At 45.5% G+C, this 23,715-nt stretch overlaps 1 protein-coding gene across 2 annotated transcripts in view; it reads right to left on the minus strand.

The window, feature by feature from the left end:
- r3hcc1l (R3H domain and coiled-coil containing 1-like) overlaps positions 1–23,715 on the minus strand; it is a 93,737-nt gene that overhangs the window by 19,331 nt on the left and 50,691 nt on the right. For both annotated transcript variants that reach the window (XM_007910755.2, XM_042336811.1), the window contains exons 3-5: positions 16,268–16,443; positions 8,456–8,526; positions 1,110–1,205 (exon numbers count right to left, since the gene is read on the minus strand). In XM_007910755.2, the coding sequence (XP_007908946.2) occupies positions 1,110–1,205; positions 8,456–8,526; positions 16,268–16,443 (343 nt within the window). The remainder of the gene's footprint in view (positions 1–1,109; positions 1,206–8,455; positions 8,527–16,267; positions 16,444–23,715) is intronic.

The following is a 23,715-nucleotide window of genomic DNA, read 5'->3' on the forward strand; positions in this document are numbered from 1 at the left end:
TTTTGTAATGGAATGTTTTTAATTGAACGAAAAATTGTACATTTGTGCTGCCTGTGCTCTCACACTAAACAAATAAACAGACAGAGAATATTAATCGAGCGTAACAATGTAATCACGGTCCCTTCAACGCCCGATTACAGCTGCCCGAACACTCAATGTGTCTCTCCCAAAAAATATAGTCACTACACTTTACTGCAAAATCTGTGAAGTGCTTTGAAGATGCGATAAGGCGCTACATTAAATGCAAGGATTATTATTAGATCCCATACATCCCTCGCTCTACCCCCCTCTTCCTCTGGCTCCTTCCAAGTACTCTGGAATGCTACCCTATGTGAGGCGTGCTGTATAAATTAAGGCTGTGGTTGTTGTTGGAAAACAGAGAGAGAGAGTTTGTTGGGGACGGGAGAGATCTATTTTCAATCATCAAACCTCAACACTTAATGGCCAGCAGGTTATCTGGTTTGGTGCAAGCAGTGTCCCAACAGTAGAAATGTTTACATACTTTACATAGTTTACATATTTAGAGAACGTTTCCAGCACATGAGGTTGGTGGCTCATTGTATTTATACTGGTACTTTGTCTCCCACTGGAGCTCTCTACTCTAACCCCATTCCCTGCTCTCTCTCTCTCTCCCCATCGTGTCTGTGCTGATGCTCGCTCCCCCACTGGAGCGCTCTACTCTAATCCCCCCATTCCCTGCTCTCTCTCTCTCTCTCTCCCATCGTGTCTGTGCTGATGCTCGCTCCCCCACTGGAGCTCTCTACTCTAACCCCATTCTCGGCTCTCTCTCTCTCCCCATGGTGTCTGTGCTGGGGCTCACTCCCTCACTGGAGCTCTCTACGTTAACCCCATTCCTTGCTTTCTCTCCTCATCATGTCTGTGCTGGGGCTCGCTCTCCCACTGTTGTAATTCTTTATTTTGACTTACAACTTGCGGTTGGGCTGATCAGCCTTGGGTAACGACAACCTGTGGAGAGGAGATACTCACGCCAGAAGACAGCGCGATGCTCTCTGTGCTTCGTGATAAATGTGGGTCAGGCCATTAAGGCATCAATGTAGCTGGCAAACTGTGAAGCCTTTAATCAAGTGTAATTACGCTCTCGCTCTCACCTGCACAGCTTCTCGCCTTCACCTTCGCTGATCTCGAGGCTTGTGACAAAGGTCGGGTTTTCAGCATGGGATGTCTGCCGGCGAGGGCATCACGTGCTGCAGGAAACCAAGAAAACGGCCGATGATTAATTAGCTCTCGAACACTTGCAGTAAACAATGCAAGCAATTATGTTAACCTTTAGTTTTGTGGATGGTGAAGCGCAGTGAGTATCCTCAAGGTCGGAGGTGTGAAGTGGGGGTGAGAGGAGTGGGGTAAAAGGGAACGGTTACAGGGTGGTCCAACTGGCGACCCGTGGGCCAATTTCACCACCCCTACCCCCCATTTCATCTGGCCACCTGCTCCCTCCATAACCCATCAATGTTATGTTATGTTTCTGGAAGGGAAACACAAAAATAAGTGTGGAGTCCTGCAGTGTAGTAGTCAGAGCGCTCGCCTCACAAGCCAGAGGACCTGGTTTGGATTCCCGGGCAGGGCTAAAACTTAGGCAAGTTTCCTTACTTCACGTGCCTCTGTTTACCAGCAGTAAAAAGGAACCCGGTTGACCTGCTTTTCGAGTGGTAATAATCCCTTGCAAAAATGATTTTTTAAAGAAAATTTGATCACTCAATCCACGACTGTTTGTGGGACGCTGCTGTGCCCAATTGGCTGCTGCGTTTCGCCCGCAAAATATAGGAGGACTCGTGACTGGGCAAAACTCCCTTCTCTTTTCAAACTGTGCAATGGAATCTTTTAATTTCCACCCGGACAGAAAAGGAAGATGGGAGCTGGGGACATGTCTCCATCGAACGATGGCACCTCAAACAACAACAACTTATACATAGCACCCCTCACACAGGGTAGCAGCCCAGAGCGCTTGACGGTGGCGGAGCACGGCGATAAGGGCTGGAGAAGGTCTTTGAGCATGACCTGAAGATGGGGAAGGCAGGGGCACGGCGGAGGGATAGAGGGAGGGTTCCAATACTTTCCCACTGGGTTGTCGAGGTTTGAATTCACAACCTTCTGAGAGTGCTACCAGCTGAGTCAGATGGATGTATTTAGGTTAGCCTACACTTGCTGACATTACTAGTTGTTTAAGTGAAAGTCCGATAAGTATGGAATCTCCTTGCCGTGCTTAAAGCGTGTCTCGTTCCAGCAGACATTGTATTGGCCCGTTCTGCTGTCTGTAAACTCTCGTGGGGAGGTCAGCCATAACCAATACTTGCCTTTTACAAGCTATTTGCTACAGCTTTTGGAAGGGAATCAGACAAAAACTTGAAAAGAAAAATATAAAAAGGATTTTTGGGGGAGGGTGAGGGAGTGAGGAGGACAGGCACAATTAGTAGTCAGAAAGCCACCCAAGTTAATGGTTCTGGACCAGTAAGTAACTGGTCTTATTCTGACGCAGGTTAAATCACCTCATATCTGGATGGTTGGTTTAGTTTAGGACCGTTTAGTTATGGACATCGGATCAGTGGTTGTTCTGAACTGTTTTTTCTTACCAGAATCAGAAATAGTTAAACACCAAGAGTCAAATCAGAGTCAGATCTATTGCACTGAATAGCGTCTGTCATATGAAGGAATGCTCCATATAACGCCAGACACATGTGGAGCTGAGCAGCAAGCAGCCAAAGGGGAGCGTGAGCAATGGTAAACAGTAGCAAGGTACAAAAACTTTGCTTTTAGGAGAGATTTAAAGGGGGGAAGAAGGAGAGATTTTGGAAGTGCCCAAGAAGGTAAGGGCGGAGAGTAGTGGGGCGTGAGGAATAGCCCAGGTGAGAAGAGGGGGAGGAGGGCTGGAGGGGAAGAGGAGGGCTCGAGGGTGAGGGGAGGGTGGAGGAGGAGGGGAGGGCTGGAGGTGGAGGGGAGGCTGGAGGGGGACAGGAGGCTGGAGGGGGAGGGGAAGGGGCTCGGGGTGGGGGAGGCTGGAGTGGGAGGAGATCTGGAGGTGAACCTTGGACAGTTTTAAAAAACAAGGTCAGGATCTTAAAGTTCTGACAAAAGATCATTGACCTGAAACCTTAACTCATTTTCCTCTCTCCACAGATGCTGCCTGACCTGTTCCCAGCCACTGGTTTTTATTATGTAAGAATCTTAAAGTTGAGGTTCTGAGATAATAGACATTTGGCTCCAATCAGTTTTACGACCACCATGGCTGGAGTCCTGTGGTTGGAGCACTTGATTTGCAAGCGAGAGACCTGGGATCAATCCCAGGCAGAGGGCGAAACCTTGGGCGAGTTTCCTTACTCCACACAGAGCCTAATAATAAACCCTCCAAAACAAAAAAACAATAATAAATTGGTCATTTTCAATCTACGACTGTTTGTGGGACATTGCTGTGCGCAATTGGCTGCCGCGTTCGCCCACAAATATACAGTCAATTCACTTTACAGTGTGTTCTGTGAAGCGCTTTGGGACATCCTCCCGACGTGAAAAGCGCTACATTAAATGCAAGGATTATTATTATTATTATGGCTGATTTGTGTGTCACTGTACAGATACACACAACACATACACACCACACACAACACACAAACACAAGACACAAACAAACACAAACACACAAGACATACACACACAACACACAAATCGACAAGAGGCACATTTTCTCATGTAGCAGGACATCTGGATAATGAAACATTCCAATGGCTTGCACGCTCAGAAAATAGATTGCTGTCTAACCATCAGGTGATAATGAAGCACATAAATAGGTAGTCTTTGTTCCCTGGCCGCCATACAAACTGCTCCAGTCATCAGTCCCAAGCCCCCAAAGTAGCAATGGCGCTTTTCCTTCTGTAACAAGGACATCAGCAGTCTCTAATCGGACTCTTGTGCACAGCCGACTCCAGCATTGTTTTCACTAAATTCACTTATTGTTGAAGGGTTTATTACACCTGGAATCAACCTCTGTCAATCAACTCACAATGTCTTCTCCACAGGTTGGCATGGTAGCCCCAGAAGCTGGTCTCTTTGATCCACTGGGCAACTACACAGATATCTGGATCAACAATTCCTAACACATCAAACGCCTTGTCTCAGCGTTGGTATTCGGATGCCAAGCATTCCCACGTAAGCTTCTAACAGATAAACCAGACTAGTCAGCTTTCCTAGTTAGTTGGTAGAGGCCAGGGCCCAGACTTCCAGCCTGTCCACTCAGCTGGGATTATAGCCCCGAAACAGCCAAGGTCAAAGTTAGAAATTCACATTCATTCTCTCAGTCAGGAAAGTAGTCCCACAAAATGCACAACTGGCTTCACTCTCCTAGCTGGAAAAAAAATCGGATAGGGATTAATTGCTCCTAATCACCGCTGAGTGAGTATCCATCACATCCAGGCTCGACTATGCTTACTCCCCCGTCGGTCTTCCCAATTCTTCCCTCCAGAACCTGCAGATCATCCCTGCAACTCGTGTCTTCTCCCGCACCAGGCTCCGTAACCCCATCAGCGCCACCCTTGCCCGGCTCTACTGGCTTCCCATTTCTCAGAGGATAGAGTTCAAACTCCTGGTCCTCATTTTCAAGGCCTTGCTCCTCCCTGCCTCTGTGACCTCCATATTGAAAGGTGATCACCCCTCCTGATCCCAACCCCCCGCGCAGGTCCAAATCCCTAACTGTCCAGCGCCTTCAGACATCCTTCTGATGTGAGAGGCATTGTGAAAGTCGTGTTCCTAGCGACTTCTGTTTTTAGAGCAAAGATTATTATTATATCGAACTTGTTTTTGCATTATCTCAGGCGTGTAGCTCTGGACTCTCTCTTGTTCGTGGATTCGTGTTTGCCTCACGCCTTGCGGTTTCAATGCGTAGGAGAACGGCTGATGACAGTGCTCGGAAAATGAATACAGGCAACAATGACAAACATTATAGAGTCAGGTTAGAAGCTGCTTCGGAGACAGCGATTGAGGCAGGAGTGCTTCTGAGATAATGTTCAAATGACTGCAAAATTGGTTGAAGAATTAGACAATAAAAAGGATGCAATGACTGAAGGCCATGGAGGGCCATTGTGGAAATCACGTGATGGCCCATTTTCAGCCGTCGTGATTTACGTTGATTTTAATAAAAGCTATTAATACTGGAGATTATATTTAACGGAAAACATCTATAAGTCTTTTCCTAAAGTCACTAATGTGTACTTTTATCTGAGACGCAACAAAACTTAATAGCTTCAAGAAAGAGCTTTCTAATAGCATCTTCTCGTGTCTCAAAGACATTCACAGGGAATCGCTGTCAAGAGTACTATCATTGGTACCTCCGCTCAGCCTACTCCATGTTCCCCACCCTGCCTGCTCAACCATTGGCAGTCGGGCCTTCAGCCTTTCTGCTCCCACCCTTTGGAACGCCATCCACCAGTCACTTCGCCTCACCCCCTGCCTTGCCTCTTTCAAGGCCCATTTCAAGACCCTCTTCTTCGATCGCACCTTCGGTCACCCTCCTACCTCTACCCTCCCTGTTCCCCAGTTCTCCTGATCCCAACCCCAGCTTGGGTGCAAATCCTTGACTGTCCAGCGCCTTGGGACATCCAGCCGATCTTAAAAGCGCCGTGTAAATAAAATTTCTTGTTTGTTTGTAGATAAAAATAACAGCAAATGGCATCAGAAGGACAGCACCTCCAACAATACATCGCTGCCCCAACCTGGGCTGTGAGCTCGAGGCTACAGAGGGAGAGCAAAGAACAGGACTAGAGCAGAGAGCTTCAGTAGGGACAGACACAATATTATCAATATTCTCTGTGTGGGTTGTAAACATTCTACAATCTCTTCTCAACACTAACTTGTATATTTTTTTCAAAAACTATCTTATTCATTCATTTTGGCTTTGGGTATTGTCTCACTCAGGCTTGTGAAACAATAACAACAGATTACACTTGTGTAGAACCCTTCACATCGGAAAGATGTCCCAGGGCGCTCGACAGGGGTTTTTTGAGCGTGGGGCAGAATGCTGAATGCCAGACCATCAATTCTGGGGCGGGAAGTGTGGGGGACCTGAAGCCGAGCAGAGGGAGCGGACAAGCTGATAAGGGGTAAGAAGTTGGAGAGGTGGGAAACCATGGAGGGCTTTGAGGGTGAGAACGAGGGTTTTGTACGCGATTCTCTGAAGGTTGGGGAGCCAGTGAAACCGGGCAAGAACAGGATTAATTGTGAAAGTCTCAGTTTAGGGGATCAATTTTGTTGAGTGGGGTGAAACCTCTTTATAAATTGTGTAGTTTTATGATTTGGGGGACAGACTGTGCTAGGAACACAAAACAAAACAGCCATTCAACCCAACAATGTTGTTCTTGTTCCACCAGTTTATTGGATTATGGTAGGTTTTGTAGTCCCATTACCTGTCTTTTCTGCACACCTTTACTTCAAATTCTCTCTCTCCTCTTTCTCTCACTCCATCTTCCTTTTTAAACATCCCAATCGACTGCCTCTACGACCTTACACTGCAGACAAAGTACTAAAGCCAAGGAGCCAGTGTACACCCCACAAGGCAAGATGTAAAATGAATATTTATGGAAACTTTCTCGATTCTAAGTAGCTGACCTGACGTGTGGCACAGGCAGAGGAAAGGATGGGTCCATGGGCAGTGATTGACATGCTGGCTGTGACACTGATGATTACTTTCTCCACTGTGCAATTTTCTATCCAGGTTCCTCATCAGTCACCTTATGTTTCAACGGCTGCCTTACCCCCGGGCATTGATCGCAACAGTGAGTACCCGTTCTACATCGCAATGCAGATAATCCTAAATTAAAACCCCTTTTTAAGCTGCTGCCCATTGCACGGAGAGAGAAAACTTCCCTCGAATGCTTCTGTAACGCAATTAAACAGGAGAGATCGCCAGTCACTGTACAGACTATTCAGTGGGGAAAGAGTGATGGCACATCAGCAGATGTCCACATTTTCCGGCTGCTGCTGTTAGTAAAACTGCTCTTGCATCATTTTGCACGATTTATGTTCAATTGAATTTCAGCTTTGTAGCTGAACTGAGACTCATCCATTATCCCACATCCATAATCATAATATCCCAAAATGGCTCAGCATTTTCTCCAAGGGAAAGGCAGAGTTTGGGTGACGCAACGCATGATCCTATCATCATGCTTCAATCTGGGACACAGGTGGAAATGCATCCAGAACATCGCAGAAACAATTAATCTGATGTGAGGCCGCATAGAGGAAGCTCTCCATAAAAATACAGGAATAATAGGCAGGGAGGGAGAGAGAGAGAGAGGAGAGAGAACTTGCATTTATATAGCGTTTTACAATGTCAAAACGTCTCATCTTGAAGCGTTTTGTGGCAATTACTGTAGCCTTATAGAGAAAACATAAAAGAATGTATAAGAGCAGGAAAGAAGCACCTCACTCACTCCCAAAGCAACAATAAATATAGTAAATGTGTACCTTCACAGTCTGATCCCCTGATTTGACCTTTCGCTTGGAGTGTCTTAGTCTTATTCCCTTCCTATCAGAATGTTTTCGCTGTGGTTTCTCCCTCCAGCATCTCAGTTTCTCACACTCTGCTCTCTCCACAAGATGCCTTTGTTTCCGATTGCCCCCTCTCCACTCCAAGAGGCCAACATTAACATTGCTAATTGCCAAGTCCCCAATTCTCCATCAGATTCACAGTTAAAAAGAACTGAGAGGTGGAGCCAACCACCATGGAGGTGGAGCCAAAAGCCGGAGAGGTGGAGCCAATTGCTGGGGAGGTGAAGCCAAAAGCCGGAGAGGTGGAGCCAATTGCTGGGGAGGTGGAGCCAACAAGCCGGAGAGGTGGAGCCAATTGCTGGGGAGGTGGAGCCAACAAGCCGGAGAGGTGGAGCCAATTGCTGGGGAAGGGGAGCCAACAAGCCGGAGAGGTGGAGCCAATTGCTGGGGAGGTGGAGCCAAAAGCCGGAGAGGTGGAGCCAATTGCTGGGGAGGTGGAGCCAACAAGCCGGAGAGGTGGAGCCAATTGCTGGGGCGGTGGAGCCAACAACCCGGAGAGGTGGAGCCAATTGCTGGGGAAGGGGAGCCAACAAGCCGGAGAGGTGGAGCCATTGCTGGGGAGGTGGAGCCAACAAGCCGGAGAGGTGGAGCCAATTGCTGGGGAGGTGGAGCCAACAAGCCGGAGAGGTGGAGCCAATGCTGGGGAGGTGGAGCCAACAAGCCGGAGAGGTGGAGCCAATGCTGGGGAGGTGGAGCCAACAAGCCGGAGAGGTGGAGCCAATTGCCGGGAAGGCGGGACATGAAGTTTGAAACACACTTCGTGATGACAATGAAATCTAATGATTTGCACATTGTGAGTGCTGAATGTGAATGCACCTCCCAGGCAGATTTCATCACAACCCCAATGAGCTGAGCTGTCCGTGATGTGCCTCGCGACAGAGGAAAAGTCATAAACCTGAGAACTTACCTGCAATTGCGCTGGCGAATAAGGCTAAAGCATGCGTGTCATCCACCCACTTCACGTCAAATCCTTTCTTCCTACCAAAGAACACGGCTTTGTTACCACTCGCAGATCACCATCATCAAAATAATCCTCGCAAAATCATTGAGCGCTTTTCAAGTGGGGAGGGTGCCTCAAAGCGCTTCACAGGATTTACTGTCAAATAGAGTGACTGTGTATTCTGTAGGCGGCCAATTTGCGCACAGCAATAAGCCAGAAACAGCCATGAAGTGAATGACGATTTTTATCTGGGGGATAATAACAATAATGATGATAATCCTTGCATTTGATGTAGCGCCTTATCACTCAGACTTCACAGAATGTACTGTAAAGTGAATTGACTGTGTTTTGTGGGCGAAATTGTTGGCCAGTTCACCAGGAGAGAGAACCTTCCTGAACAGGCACAGATGAAACGCAGGTTTAATATCTCATCCGAAGAACAGCGGTGCCAACAATGCAGCACTCCCCTGGGCGGTGAGTTCAAAATCCTGACCGGGAGGTGCTTAAACCCTAGCCCTCCAACTCTTGACTGACCCATGCAGACACACAATAACTTCCTCAAAAGAAAAGGAGTAAGGGAACTAGATCACAAACCCATCGAAGGAACAAGTGGAAACTTGGGAAGCAAGTGCATCAAAGGATCTTTTGAAGAACTGCGGAAAGCTAGCTACAAAATTAATATTAACAATAATAATCCTTGCATTTGATATGGCACCTTTTCACGTCTTTATGATGTCTCAAAGCGCTGCACAGAATATTCTGTAAAGCGAATTGACTTCATATTTTGTGGGCGAAACACGGCAGCCAATTTCGCACAGCAGTGTCCCACAAACAGTCGTGGATTGAGTGACCAAATTATTATTTTTTTAAGGGATTATTACACCCGGAAAGCGATCCACCAATCGACTAACAATGAAGTTCCTAATTACTGCTGGGTAAGGAAACTTGCCCAACATTTCGCCCTGCCCAGGATTCAAACCCAGGTCCTTTTGCTTGTGAGACGAGTGCTCTAATCACTGAGCTACAGGACTCCATTTTAAGAATTTAAGAATTTTTGTTTACAAATCTGCACAATCACAAACACTGCAAAAGAAAGCATCTGGAACTGCTCAAATCCTGAAGGACTCTTTACTAACAAAACCAGAGCAATGGATAAAAGCAAAACAGCAGGGAATCCGATTAATGAAGTAATTGCCATAATTGTGAAGAGTCCACATTAATTTTATGAAACTGATTGGTGAACCCTTAGCCTCGATCTATAATGGGAAGCAATTGTGTTTACTGCACAATCTGGCTTGATTAACCAATCTTCTACAGTGGCTGAGTGCTCCTGACCAGCTCTCCTCCCCGGCACTTAGGTATACACAGAAATGATATTCTATAGCAAAGTTAAGATCCTTTGTAAAGCAATTTTGACAGGAATAAGGAGTTTGGGAGAGGGTAGGAGGAAGCATGACTTTGGGAGAGCCACGATCATTCTCAGTGATCCCTTTTGTAATAATCACTAGGATGTAAAATAATAATAATCTTGGCAGTTAAAATACCTTTATTACATCGTTGAGACATTCAAAGTGTTCCACTGTAAAGTGGATTGAATGTGTTTGGGCAAAACACGGTAGCCAATTGCGGGGATTATTACCCCCGCTAATCGACTGCTAGATAAAAAGAGGCGTGTGGAGTAAAGGAACTTGTCTAAGGTTTCATCCTGCCCGGTTATCGAACCTGGGTCCTCTCGCTTGCGAGGCGAGTGGGCTAACCACAACACTACAGGTTTCCTAAATATAATAAAATGGCAGAGAAAATTTTTTACATTACTTTTTGCAATAGAAAGAAAGAGAAACAGTAATTTACTGATAGGAGCGCTGCACGGATTGTGAAGGAATGCATTGTTGGGAGCTGACAGGTTACTCAATTTGAATCGTGAAAGCCCAATTTCAATTATCTTTCTCCAATTGCAAATATGATGGAATGCTAACTTGTCACAAACATAAGTCCTGGCTATTGTACTCCTGCCATGTTACATTTCAAAATGGCCAGCCTAGCTGATTCTAAGTACTTAGCATACATTTCATAGAATTCATGAGAAGTTAAAATAGACTCTAATTTCCAAACATTTTTTAAGGGGGGGGGGGGGAGGGGATTGAGAGAGGGTTCAATGGAGGGATGTGTACTACTATTACTACTAATAGTACTGTATATAATAAGCGTTGCTTGATTGTTTGATATAGTGCCTCACATGTTCGCGATGTCTCAAAGCGCTTCACAGAATATACTGTAAAGTGAACTGACTGTATATTTTGTGGGCGAAACGCAGCAGCCACAGCAGCGTCCCACAAACAGTAGCGGATTGAGTGACTAAATTTTTATTATTTTTATTTTTGAAGGGATTATTACACCCCGGAAAAGCGAGCCGACAATCAGCTAACAAACCGTTCCTACTTACCGCTAGGTAAACAGGCGTGTGGAGTAAACAATCTTTCCTAACATTTCGCACTGCCAAGGAATCGAATTCAGGTCCTCTCGCTTGCGAGGTGAGTGCTCTAACCAATACACTACAGGACTCCACAATATATGGCCTAACACCGACCTTAAAGTAGCATTGCCGTTGTCCTGGGTAACAATCCTGAAGATTAATCGGTCATTCACTTCATTCCCATTTGCTCCAGTGTATCAGCAATGAAGTCGCACTTACTGCCCTTGTGGCCTTAGTGAGATTATGAAGTCAGTGTGGGATTTTTTTAAAATTCCAACCACGAATCGGTGTTGGACTTCCTCAAATCCAAAATCAAGAGGAATTGTTCAAATACCTCTCCCCCATCCACCACCAACCCCCCCGTGCCACCTCCCCTCACGCCCCGGCCTCCCACCCATCCATCCCTACACATCCCTCTTCCCTCACCTCCATCGTTTTAAGAATAAAGCCCACCATCTGCTGCCTCGGCCCCACCCTCACCCCTCTCCTCTCCTCCCAGTTCCATCTCGTGGCTCCTCTTTTAACAGTCATTATCAACCTCTCCTTATCCACTGGACCTGTTCCCAGCTACCTGAAAACAGCTGTCATCACCAACGTCCTCCAAAAACCCTGGAACCATCCCTACTCTCCAGCTAATGCCTCATCTCCAACCTCCCTTTCCTCTCCAAGGCCCTGGAACGAGTCGTTGCCTCCCAGCTTTGCTCCTTCCTCTCCCACCATTCCCCAATCAGGTTTCCGTGCCACTCAAAGCACAGAAACAGCACTGGTCAAACTCACAACGACATTCTGAACATCTGCGACCAGAGCTCTCTCTGCCTTCTTGACCTCTCTGCTGCCTTCGACACTGTCTACCAGTCTATCCTCCTCCCTTGCCTCTCCTCTCCACTCAATCTTTGCGGACCTGCCCTTGCCTGGTTCGAATCCTACTTCTGCCACCGTCTCCACTTTGTTGCCACTAACGGCTTCTCCTCCATCCCCCGCATCGTCACATGTGGTGTTCCTCAGGACTCTGTCCTTGGCCCTCTCCTTTTCAATATCTACATGCTTCCTCTTGGTGACATCTTCCTCAGACATGGGGTCAACTTTCACATGTATGCGGATGACACCCAACTCTATCTCTCTGCCTCCACCCTTGATTCCAGGTCCACTACTGTCCTCATCGACTGCCTATTGGACCTCAAGTGCTGGATGAGAGTAACTTTCTGTAGTTGAATGTCAACAAAACCCATGCCCTCCTGCTTGGTCCCCTCAGCACCTCCGTACCTCAGGCGCTGACAGCATCTTCCTCCATGGATGCACTCTACAACTCATTGAGCTAATATGGAATCTCAGCGGTCCACCCTCAACTGACCTTCATACCCCACATCCGTGCCATGACACGTTTGTGGGACACTGCTGCGCGCAATTTGGCTGCGCTTTGCCCACAAAATATACAACAACAAAATTACATTTGAAAAGCGCCTTTCATATTGGGAGGACATTCCAAGGCACTGTACAGACAGAGTTACAGACCCGAGCTGGTCGGGGAGAGTGGAGGCAGGGAGGGAAGCAGGGAGATCAAAAGCACGGTTGAAGAGGAGGATCTTGAGATGCGTCTTGAAGATGGAAAGGGAAGGGGCGAGGCGGTGGGACTGGGGGATGGACTTCCAGAGGGTGGGGGCAGAGTGGCAGAAAGCTCACCCACCAATAGTAGGACGAGCGAGGCAGGGGACGTGAAGCAGGCTGGAGCCCACTGAGCGGAGGAAGCAGGCAGGATGATAGGGTGTTAGGAAGTCGCAGAGGTAGGGGGGAGCAAGATCGTAGAGGTCTTTGAAGGTAGGACCAAGGTCTTGAACTGGATCCTCTGTGTAATGGGAGGATGGGCAAGGATGGGGGTGATAGGGTCGCGGAGCCTGGTGCGGGAGAGGACACGGGCTGCAGAGTTCTGGATGATCTACAGCCTATGGAGGGAGGAGTTGGGGAGGCTGAGTAAATTCACTTCACATATATTTTGTCTCGAAGGCGCTATATCAACTGCAAGGATTATTATTATTATGACCTGCTCCACCTTCGCCCACCTCCGCAACTTTGCTCGGCTCTATCACTGTCTCACACCACAGGCCGCCGAAACCCTCATACATCCAAACTCCCTGCTTGTCGGCCTCCCCAACTCCTCCCTCCATAGGCTGCAGATTATCCAGATTTCTGTAGCCCGTGTCCTCTCCCGGACCAGGCTCAGTGACCCTATCACCCCCTTGCCCGACTTCACTGGCTTCCCATCACACAGAGGATATAGTTCAAGATTCTGGTCCTCACTTTCAAAGCCCTCCATGGCCTTGCTCCCCCGGACCTCTGCGACCTACTAACTCCCTACCAACCTGCTCGCTCCCTCCACTCAGCGGGTTCTGGCCTGCTTCACGTGCCCCACCTCACCCGCCCCACCATTGGCGGGTGGGCCTTCTGCCACTCTGCGCCCACCCTCTGGAACTCCATCCCGCAGTTTCTCCGCCTCGCCCTCTCCCTTACCTCCTTCAAGACCATCCTCTTTGACCGAGCCTTTGGTCTCCCTATGCCCTCCACCCCCGCCGATCCCGCCTCCCGAATTATAAAGTGGTTATTTGGGGAAGTGTTGGCCAGGACACTGGGAGGAACTTCTCTTTTCGAATAGTGCCATGGGATCTTTAACGTCCAACTGGATAGGCAGATGGGACCTCAAATCATCCAAATCATCAAAAGCTGCAAAGACTAGATAACTGTCTAGAAAATAGTCACTGCACTTCACCTGTGAAGTTATCCTCAAGTTACTTTGAGATGTCCTTCTGAAGTGAAAGGTGCTGTATCCAATGCAAGGATTATAATTAGATAAACTAGGGCTTTCAGCCTCGAAAGTAGATATCTTAGAGGGAACCTTGGAGTACATAAGACACAAAATGTGAGTGAGATAATAAACCCAGAAGAATACTATCAAATACGCTGAGGCAGCTAGACATGAGGAACAGGTAAGGGTGTGAAGGGCAATATTAGAATAGGCAGCAGGAAGTATTTCTTTACACAGGGGGTAACGAGCAGCTGAATCAGATTGTGAGGAAATGAGGCTGAGGCTACGGCAATGGGACTCACTAAACATGGGAAGACAGTAAAGATATTCTTCTGGAACCACAATAGGATTCACAGATTAAAGTCTTCTAGTCAAACCAGTTATCCAGTCTTTCCTTGTGCAGCTATCCATCCTTTGGGTGAACAGAGGTCTCGTCTGCCTGTTCAGATGGATGTTAGTTATCCCAATCCACTATTTGAAATGAGAAGGGAGTTTCTCTCTCCGGTATCCTGGCCAACAATCCCCCAAATAATTGGAGTTGAGGTACAGATCAGTCATGATCTAATAGAATGGCGGAACTGGCTCAAGGGGTTGAATGGCCTACTCCTGTTGCTATGTTTCTATGAAGTGGTCCAAATAGTTTTCATCAAAACCTCTTGTAATTTTGTGAATGCCACACGCCCTGGATAAATTATTTTCAAAATAACAGAGCAGCAGCTTAACGCTCGAGTGTGGAGAATGTTTTGTTGATTTGACAAATTATCCACCGACAATACATGAGCTGAGGAATTATAAAGTGGTTTTGGCAGACTGGTAGTGTTCTTGAAATGCATTTACTTTGCCATTACAGAAAGTAATGCTTTCGCAATTGACTGAGTGGATGGAGAAGATTCTTATTTATGGCTTGAGTCAGAAATTGTGGAAAGGACGAGTCCGAAGTAATTAAACCCGTTAAACTATGAACAAGTGCCAAGTGAATGCTCGCTACATAAAGAAATACCAATAGCACTGACTGATGGATGGACTTATTGAAAAATGATCACTGTGAGAAAGAGAGCTTTTCAATCCATTACACTATCACACAGTGAAACCCAAATCATTCTAAACGACTTTTAACCTTTCAGTAAATCAGCATTTGAGGTGATGGAGAGAGAGAGAGAGAGAAGTGGGGGTGCGGTGGAGAGGGAGAGAAAGGGGGGAAGAAAAGGGTGAGATAGAGGGAGGACAGAGAAAGGGGAGAGTGAGGGGGAAAGAGCGGATGGGAGAAGAGGCAGAGCGAGAGAGAGGTAGAAAGGGAAGCGAGAGGAAGAGAGAAATAGAGGGAAAGAGAGAGGAAGAGAGACACAGAAGGGGAGCTAGAGAGAGTGAGAGAAGGAGGAAAAACAGAGAGAGGGACAGAGAGACTGGAGGGCTAATGACAGTCATGTTATTCAGTGTTATACAGTATATAGCCTTTTTATTCTGCAGTGCAAGAGCGAGGGTAAAGGACTGATGTCACATATACTCACGATACACTCACTACTTCACATATATTTGAAATGAGTAAGCTTTTGCCTCTCACAATAGTGATCCTCACCAAACATACAAACATAAATCATATCTCGAAGATAAATGGTGAATTTCTGGAGTCAATATCCCTTTTTTTGTAACATACTTTCTGCAGGCAGTCCAAAAATTAAGTGCAACAATGAGAAATGTCAGATCTGCAAGTCCCCAGTTTCGACAGCGTCGGGGTGAAACATCCTCTCACCCTGAATCAATTACAGAGACTATCAAAAGAATCCTGCTTCATATCCAAACTGCATTCATTAACACTACCTTGTACCATCAGTGGAAATTCGCAATAAGTGAAATGCAGGCAGAAATAGCCTACAGGTCCTAAAGAGGACGGTAACATTGGCAGCCTCCACACAAAAGCTATATATATATATATATATATATATACACATATATAGGACATAAGAGTCCTGTAGCTCAGTGGTTAGAGCATTCGTCTCGGTAGTGAGAGACCTGGGTTTGATTCCAGGCAGGGGGCAAAACCTTGGGCAATTTTCCTTATTCAACACGCCTGATAATAATCCCTCAAAAAAAACAATAATAATTTGGTGACTCAATCCACGACTGTTTGCGGGACAATTGGTTGCCCACAAAATACAGTCAACTCACTTTACAATAGAAATTGCTGGGAACTCGCAGCAGGTCAGGCAGCATCTATGGAGAGGAAAATGAATTAATGTTTCAACGTTATCTAATTTTTCCCTCTCCGGAGATGCTGCCTGACCTACTGCGTGTTCCCAGCGACTTGTTTTTATTTCAGATTTCCAGCATCTGCAGTACTTTGTCTTTTTTTCTCTCCACTTTACAGTATATCCTGTGAAGCTCTTTGAGACATCTCAAAGATGTGATAAGGCATTACATCAAATGCAAGAATCATTATTATTATTTACTATTTTGTTCACTGTGTGATCTGAGGGACGGTAACACCCTATTGAGGTGGCCAGATACGCACCGATAATCTGAGAAAGCTCGGAGTAAATCCTCAGTCTTGAATCCTGAAGGGAAGTCGTAGATCTCAAGGATGTGGGAAAATTCAGAATCGTCCAGGTCTTGTTCTGCCGGCTGATAGTTGTAGTAGTCAAACTGAGGGTCCTGGATACTTCTCTTGGGCTTGCTGTTGGACGTCAGCTGAAAAAAGACAATTGCCCTTCAATGAGCCTAAAAAACAACCTCTTACATTCTTTAGAACTGCATCTCTTAACACAAACATAAAAAAACATGTGGTCACTCAATCCACGACTGTTTGTGGGACACTGCTGTGCGCAATGGGTTGCCATATTTTGCCCACAAAATACTCAATCAATCCACTTTACAGTATATCCTGTGAAGCGCTTTGAGACGTCCTCCCGACGTGAAAAGTGCTCTAGAAATGTAATTTTGTGGTTGTTGAACGATGTGATAAGGGGCTATATCAACTGCAAGGATTATTATTATTAATATAAACATATAAATGCTGCTGGTGGTTCAAAAAAAGAGAAGGGTTTCAGTTCATTGAACTGTTGCTAACCCTCCCGCCACCCGCTGACAATTTGCAGTGTGAAAGCCTCTGGGTGAAACAACTGTATTGTCCAGTAAGGGGCGATTCAAGCCCAACCCTGTTGATAAAGACTGGTCTTTAAATTGGTTTCTGCACAAACCCCCTGGCTCAGGAACCAGAATACCAAGACCGCCACAGACCATAGAGGGCTCGATTCCAAAATTCCGTTGCCAGAATGTCACCTTGAAGCCCACCCCCCAACTCCCCCACCTGAGGCTCGACAAAGTGGTCCTTAACTCAGTGGTTAGAGCACTCGCTTTGCAAGTGAGAGACCTGAGTTCAATTCCGGGCAGGGTGAAACCTTGGGCAAGTTTCCTTACTCCACACAGAGCCTAATAATAATCCCTCCAAAACCAAAAACAATAATAAATTGGTCATTTTCAATCTACGACTGTTTGTGGGACACTGCTGTGTGCAATTGGCTGCCGCGTTCGCCCACAAATATACAGTCAATTCACTTTACAGTATATTCTGTGAAGCGCTTTGGGACGTCTAGAAGACGTCCCAAATGCAACGATTATTATTATTATTATTATTATTATTATTATTGGTTAAGGAACGTCGTTAGTTAAGGAATGGAATGACTTTCTGAAAATCCAATTTCCCCTTGACAATCAAGCGGTATAATAATAATTCTTATCACGTCGTTGAGACGTCTAAAAGTGCTTCACAGAATATATTGTCAAGTGAATTAACTGTTTATTTCTGGGGTGAAACTCGGCAGCTGTTTGCACACAGTAGCGTCCCACAAACAGTTGTGGATTGAGTGATCACATTTATTCAAAAGGGATTATTCCCCGCAAAAGCAATCGACTAATAAATGGGTTCCTACTTACTGCTAGGTAGTCAGAAGCGTATGGAGTAAGGAAACTTAATGTTTTGTCCTGCCCGGGAGTCAAATCCAGGTCCTCTCGATTGCGAGGCAAGTGCTCCTACCAAATACGCTACAGGTATTACCCCGTCTGTGTACGGTGAAGCTGTCTTTTTCCAACACACATACCTATTGCCTGACCGTTCATTCAGATTGCTGTGCCAGCCGTTATCACCATACTCGTCAGTGCTATGGAATGGAGTTCTACAACCAACAGATTATTCACCTTAACAGATAGCAACTCTAATTACAAAAATAAATAAATCCAAGTCAAAAGTTTTATTTTGCTTATTTGCCTCTTTCAAACATTTAACTTCATCTTCCTTGGAAACGCTGGCATGTTAACATTCCCATTAACTGGATTTTTTTTTTTACTATCCCATGTCACATTCTGATGTTACATTACCTGCTGTCAAACACTAAAATCACCATCATTTAAGCAGCATTTCAGTGGCGACACAGCCAAGGAGTTGTAATTTAAGTCTCGGAGTTTAAAGGACATCACAAGCCACGAGAGTGAAGCTCAATTGGTTTAAGATCCTCAATTGAACCTTGAAATTAAAGTATAGCCTTTTGCTCACTTTCTATGATCTGTCATGATTATTACAATGGTGGTGTTGATATGAAAAGATTTCTGACAGTCAAATACCGTGCTGTATGCACCCTGACTGAAGCGTTATCAGGCTACTGCAATGTGGTCGCTACACCCTGGGTGCTTTTCTTTTAATTAAGAAACTTCAAAGAAGTGCCCAAGGCCATTACCAAGGTTGGAAGGAGAACAAGAGAAAAAAAATTATCTTTATCCTTTGAATGATAAGCACTTTTCACACAACGTTAGATTCCTACAAGTACATTAATGTGGTGGTGGAAGGGAAAGGGGGGGGGGTGTGCAGGCGGTGGGGGAAATCACATCAATAAAATCCATTTATTCAGACCTGCTGGTTACAAGTGAAACCAGAAAACATTTATATTTCACCAAAGGTTGCAATAATGTGGAATTCACTGCCTGAGAAGGCCGCAGGGGCAGAACCGATTGAGATATTTAAAAGGTGATAGATATTTGGACAACAGGGATATTAATGTGGAGTCCTTGTAGGGTATTGGTTAGCACACTCGCCTCACAAGTGAGAGGAACTGGGTTTGATTCCCAGGCGGGGTGAAACCGTAGGCAAATTTCCTTCCTCCACATGCCCCTGTTTACCTAGCAATAAGTAGGAACCTAGTTGTTAGGTGGATCACTTTTCATGGGGTAATAATCCCTTCAAAAAAATAATTTGATCACTCAATCCACAGCTGTTTGTGGGTCGCTGCTGTGCGCAATTGGCTGCCGGGATTCGCCCATAAAATATACAGTCCACACTTTACAGTATATTCTGTGAAGCGCATTGAGAAGTCTCGAAAACACGATAAGACGCTATATCAAATGCAAGGATTATTATTATGAAATTAACCAGCTAAGGAACAAAGAACAGGTACCTCGCCTTGGAAAGACTGCACTGCTAAAAAGTGTTAAGAAGAATTGGCATTTTTATAGTGTCTATAAAGTCAAAAGGGTGGAAGGGAATCAGGATGTAGCATAAGAGAGAAGAAATAAGTTACATGAAGACCTGGGAGAGACAAATTGCAATGTAATAAGGAGTAATCCAGAAAAAGGAGGGATTAGACAGGGAAGAAATGCAGAGCAGACACAGTCGGTCTAGGAGTGCATGTGCACTCAAAGAAACAATCAAAGGTGAAGAACTCAACTGGTAGAGGACTAATTTCAGTGAGTTAAAAAGGGATCGAGAAAGAAAGATGGTGGACTGGAAAGATAGATTAGCAGGTAAAACAGCCAACAATCAATGGGAAACCTTCAAGGAGGAGATAGCAAAGGGGAAAGGTAGGACATCCAAACCTCCCTGGATGAATAAGGAAATTGGGAATAAAATAAAACAGAGAAATGAAAACAAATTTAACAAATCTAATAGAATTTTTCGATGAGGTAATGGAGAGGGTGGATAAAAAGTGCAGTTGATGTAGTTTATATGGACTTTCAAAAGGCATTTGACAAAGTGCCACATGAAAGACTTGTAAGAAAGATAGAAGCCCATGGTATAAAAGGGACAGTGGCAGCGGATCCAGAACGGGCCGGGAGACAGAAAGCAGAGAGTGGTGGTGAACGGCTGCTTTTCTGACTGGAGGGAAGTGTACAGTGGTGTCCCCCAGGGATCGGTATTAGGACCACTGCTCTTCTTAATATACATAAATGATCTGGACTTGGGTATAGCAAGTACCATTTCCAAGTTTGCGGATGACACAAAGTTAGGGAGGGGGTAAACAGTGAGAAGGAGCCAACTGCAGGAAGACATAGACAGAATGGTAAAATGGGCAGACACATGGCAGATGAGTTTCAATGTAGACAAATGCGATGTTATGCAGAATGAGGGAAGGCAATATCGGCTGGTAATACAATCTTAAGGGGGGTAAAAGAACACAGAGACTGGGGGTGCAGGTAAATGAATCCTTGAAGGTGGCAGGACAGGGAGATATAGCTGTCGAAATGGCATATGGGATACTGGGCTTTATAAATAGGGACATAGAGTACAAGAGTCAGGAGGTGATGATTAACCCATATAAACACTGGTTAGGCCTCAGTTAGAATACTGCGCCCAGTTCTGGGCACCGCACTATAGGAAGGATGTTAAGGCGTTGGAAAGGGCGCAGAGGAGATTTACGAGGATGGTACCAGGAATGAGGGACCGTGATGATGAGGAAAGGCTGGAGAGGAGAGGATTATTCTCATTGGAGCAGAGAAGGTTACGAGGAGACCTAATAGAGGTCTTCAAAATCATGAGGGGATTTGATAGGTTAGAAAGGGAAAAACTGTTTCCACTGGTGGGTGTGTCGGTGACTCGAGGTCACAGATTCAAAATGGTCTCTAAAAGAAGCCGAGGGGAGGGGAGAAGACACGTTTTCACGCAGCGAGTTGTTCGAATCTGGAACACATTGCCTGAAAATGTGGTCGAGGCCGATTCGATAACTACTTTTAAAAACGCAGTGGACGGGTATTTGAGGAGGAGAGTTTGCAGGGTTATGGGGAAAGGTCTGGGGAGTGGGAGTGACATTACATTGCTCTATTCAAAGAGCCGCACAGACTCGATGGGCTGAATGGCCTCTTTTTCTGCTGTACGATTCTATGATTCTATGATTAAAAAGGAAATAAGAGGGGCAAAGAGAATGTATGAGAAAGGATTAGCGGGTAACATAAAAAGGAACACTAAGATATTTTTTAAGCATATAAAGAATAAAAGGTTAGTCAAAGATATGGTGGGCCCAATTAGGGACCAAAAAGGAAATCTTCTTGTGGAGGCTGACGTACTGAATGAGTACTTTGCATCTGTCTTCACAAAAGTGGATGCAGCCAATGCCACAGTATTGGAGGAGAGGGTAGAAATTGGATAAGAAGAAACCGAGAGGAGGTACTAAAAAGGTTGTCAGTGCTCAAGGTACATAAGTCACCCGGTCCGGACAGGATGCATCCTAAGTTACTGAGGGAAGTCAGGGTGGAAATAACGGAGGCTCTGGCCACAATCTTTCAGTCCTCCTTCGACACTGGGGAGATGCCAGAGGACTGGAGGGCTGCAAATTTAATTCCACTGTACAAAAAGGGCAGAAGGATAAACCCGGGAACTACAGGCCAGTCAGCCTAACGTCAATAGTGGGGAAACTTCTGGAGACGATAATCCGGGAAAAAATAAAGTAACGGAGAGGGTGAATGAAGGTAGTGCAGTTGATGTAGTATATGGATATGGATTTTTAAAAAGCTTTGATAAAGTTCCACAAAAGAGAATTATGTGTTTTTTAATAATAATACCCAAGGTATTAAAGGGACAGTGGCAGCATGGATCCAGAACTGGCTGGGAGACAGGAGCAGGAATGAGGGACTTCAGTTATCAGGTGAGGTAGAGAAGCCGGGATTATTCTCCTTGGAGCAGAGAAGGTTAGAGGAAACTTAATAAAAGTTTTCAAAATTATGAGGGGATTTGATAGGGTGGACAAGGAGAAACTATTCCCACTGGCAGGAGGGTTGGTAACCCTAGGACATCAATTTAAAACAGTTATTAAAAGAAACAGAGGAGAAGTGAGGAGAAATATTTTCACACAGTGAGTTGTTGGGAATCTGGAATGCATTGCCTGAAAGGCTGGGGGAAGCCGATTCCATAATAACTTTTAAGAGAGAAAAAGATAATTATTTGGGGAGGACAAGTTTGCAGGGCTATAGGTAGAGAGCGCGGGAGTGGGGTTGATCAGGGCTATGGGGAGAGAGTGGGGTTGATCAGGGCTATGGGGTGAGAGCGCGGGAGTGGGTTTGATCAGGGCTATGGGGAGAGAGTGGGGGAGTGGGGTTGTTTTGGAAGCTCTTTTCAAAGAGCCGGACAGACACAGACACGATGGGCCAAATGGTTGTATGAAAACATTTCAAAATGCTTATTCAGAAATTACTGTCTATTTTTGAAGACAAACATGACAACAGCTAAATGTATTTATATAGCGCCTTCCACATTGGGAGGACATCCCAAGGCCATGAAGGACTATTATCCTGTGCACAACAAAGTCACAGCTATGAAGTGAAGCTATGAAGATCTGCCAAGAGCTAATAAAAAGCTGTGGTCCTGCAGCTCAGTGGTTAGAGCTCTCGTCTCGCAAACTTCCATTACTCCTGTGCTCTATGGCTGTGCTCAACTGGGATCAGTTCATTGTCACTCAAAATCCTTGATAATAAAAGTTAATCTGCCACCTCTAGTAGACTTGAGGGGTGGAAAGGTGGGAATGTGAAGCACAGCTTTTAAGGGACGCTGCTGTGCACAATTGGCTGCCGTGTTTCGCCCACAAAATACACATTCAATTCACTTTACAGTATATTCTGTGAAGCGCTTTGAGACGTCTCACAACGACGTGGTAACGCGTAATATCAAATGCAAGGATTATTATTATTATTAATCTCCATTCAAACACCCATCAGAGAGCAGAGGAGGGGAGACCACAGCCTCAGGAACTGATCTACTGAAGAACAGGTCATTAAGTGTATTTTTTGAGGGTTTTGAGCTGCCACACTTCCAAAATGGCTGTCTCGTGTCCATAACAAACAGCTGTCGCTAACCAAGTCACGAGTTTTATAATGTATACAATTCTATTCTACAAGCACCAACGCTTCTTGCCTTAACACACACATCACAAACATATATGAACATATTACCCAAGGAAAAGACACAAAAGATTATTTTAACTGCCCAATTGATGGTTGGCCACGATTGCGACATGCTGCTGGAGACATCTTATCGGAAAAGAATTACAAAACAAATGGGACTTTGTGGAGAAGTCATAAATAAGCCACATAGTCATTTTTAACACCGTTGAACACTCTGCAGAGCAAATATTTGCAAGATTGCCGGAGATTACATTATCCCAGGGAGTTAAAGTGAAGCTATCATGTTGTCGGTTCTGATGAAGACACTTCTTGCCATAGGTTGCGTTATCACAGTGGCACACTATCTCCTCTCCTGTTATGCTCAATGAACTTGACTCAACCCCAGCTCAGCCCAGAGGTATGTCCAGCGTTGTCACATCGTGCAGGGTGATGGTCAGTCAAGATCCCAGGAAGAAAACTTGCAAGATTCAATTTTTTTTAATCAGTCGGGTGTCTGACAAAAGTGAAAACCCATCAACGTGCTTAAGAGTATCTAAACCAAACTGAGCAGCCCACCCATACATGGAAATCCCAGAGATAGATTGTTGGAATGGAATGTGCTCTCTCCCTGGAGGGATGCTTCATTTTTACCTAATTCCTGAAAGTATTAGGCACAGGTTGGCAAGAGCCAAGGCTTAGGGACCTCAGAGTGTGTGTTGGGGTAACTGCTGGAGTCTAACCAGTTAAAACCACACAGCTTGTCATTGATATTGCTATCTGGCAAGCTTTCCTGCTGGTTGTCCAGCTAGGACCACCCTACCCGTT

The sequence above is a fragment of the Callorhinchus milii genome, unplaced genomic scaffold (assembly GCF_018977255.1).
Source record: "Callorhinchus milii isolate IMCB2004 unplaced genomic scaffold, IMCB_Cmil_1.0 Scaffold7, whole genome shotgun sequence".
Taxonomy (NCBI): domain Eukaryota; kingdom Metazoa; phylum Chordata; class Chondrichthyes; order Chimaeriformes; family Callorhinchidae; genus Callorhinchus; species Callorhinchus milii.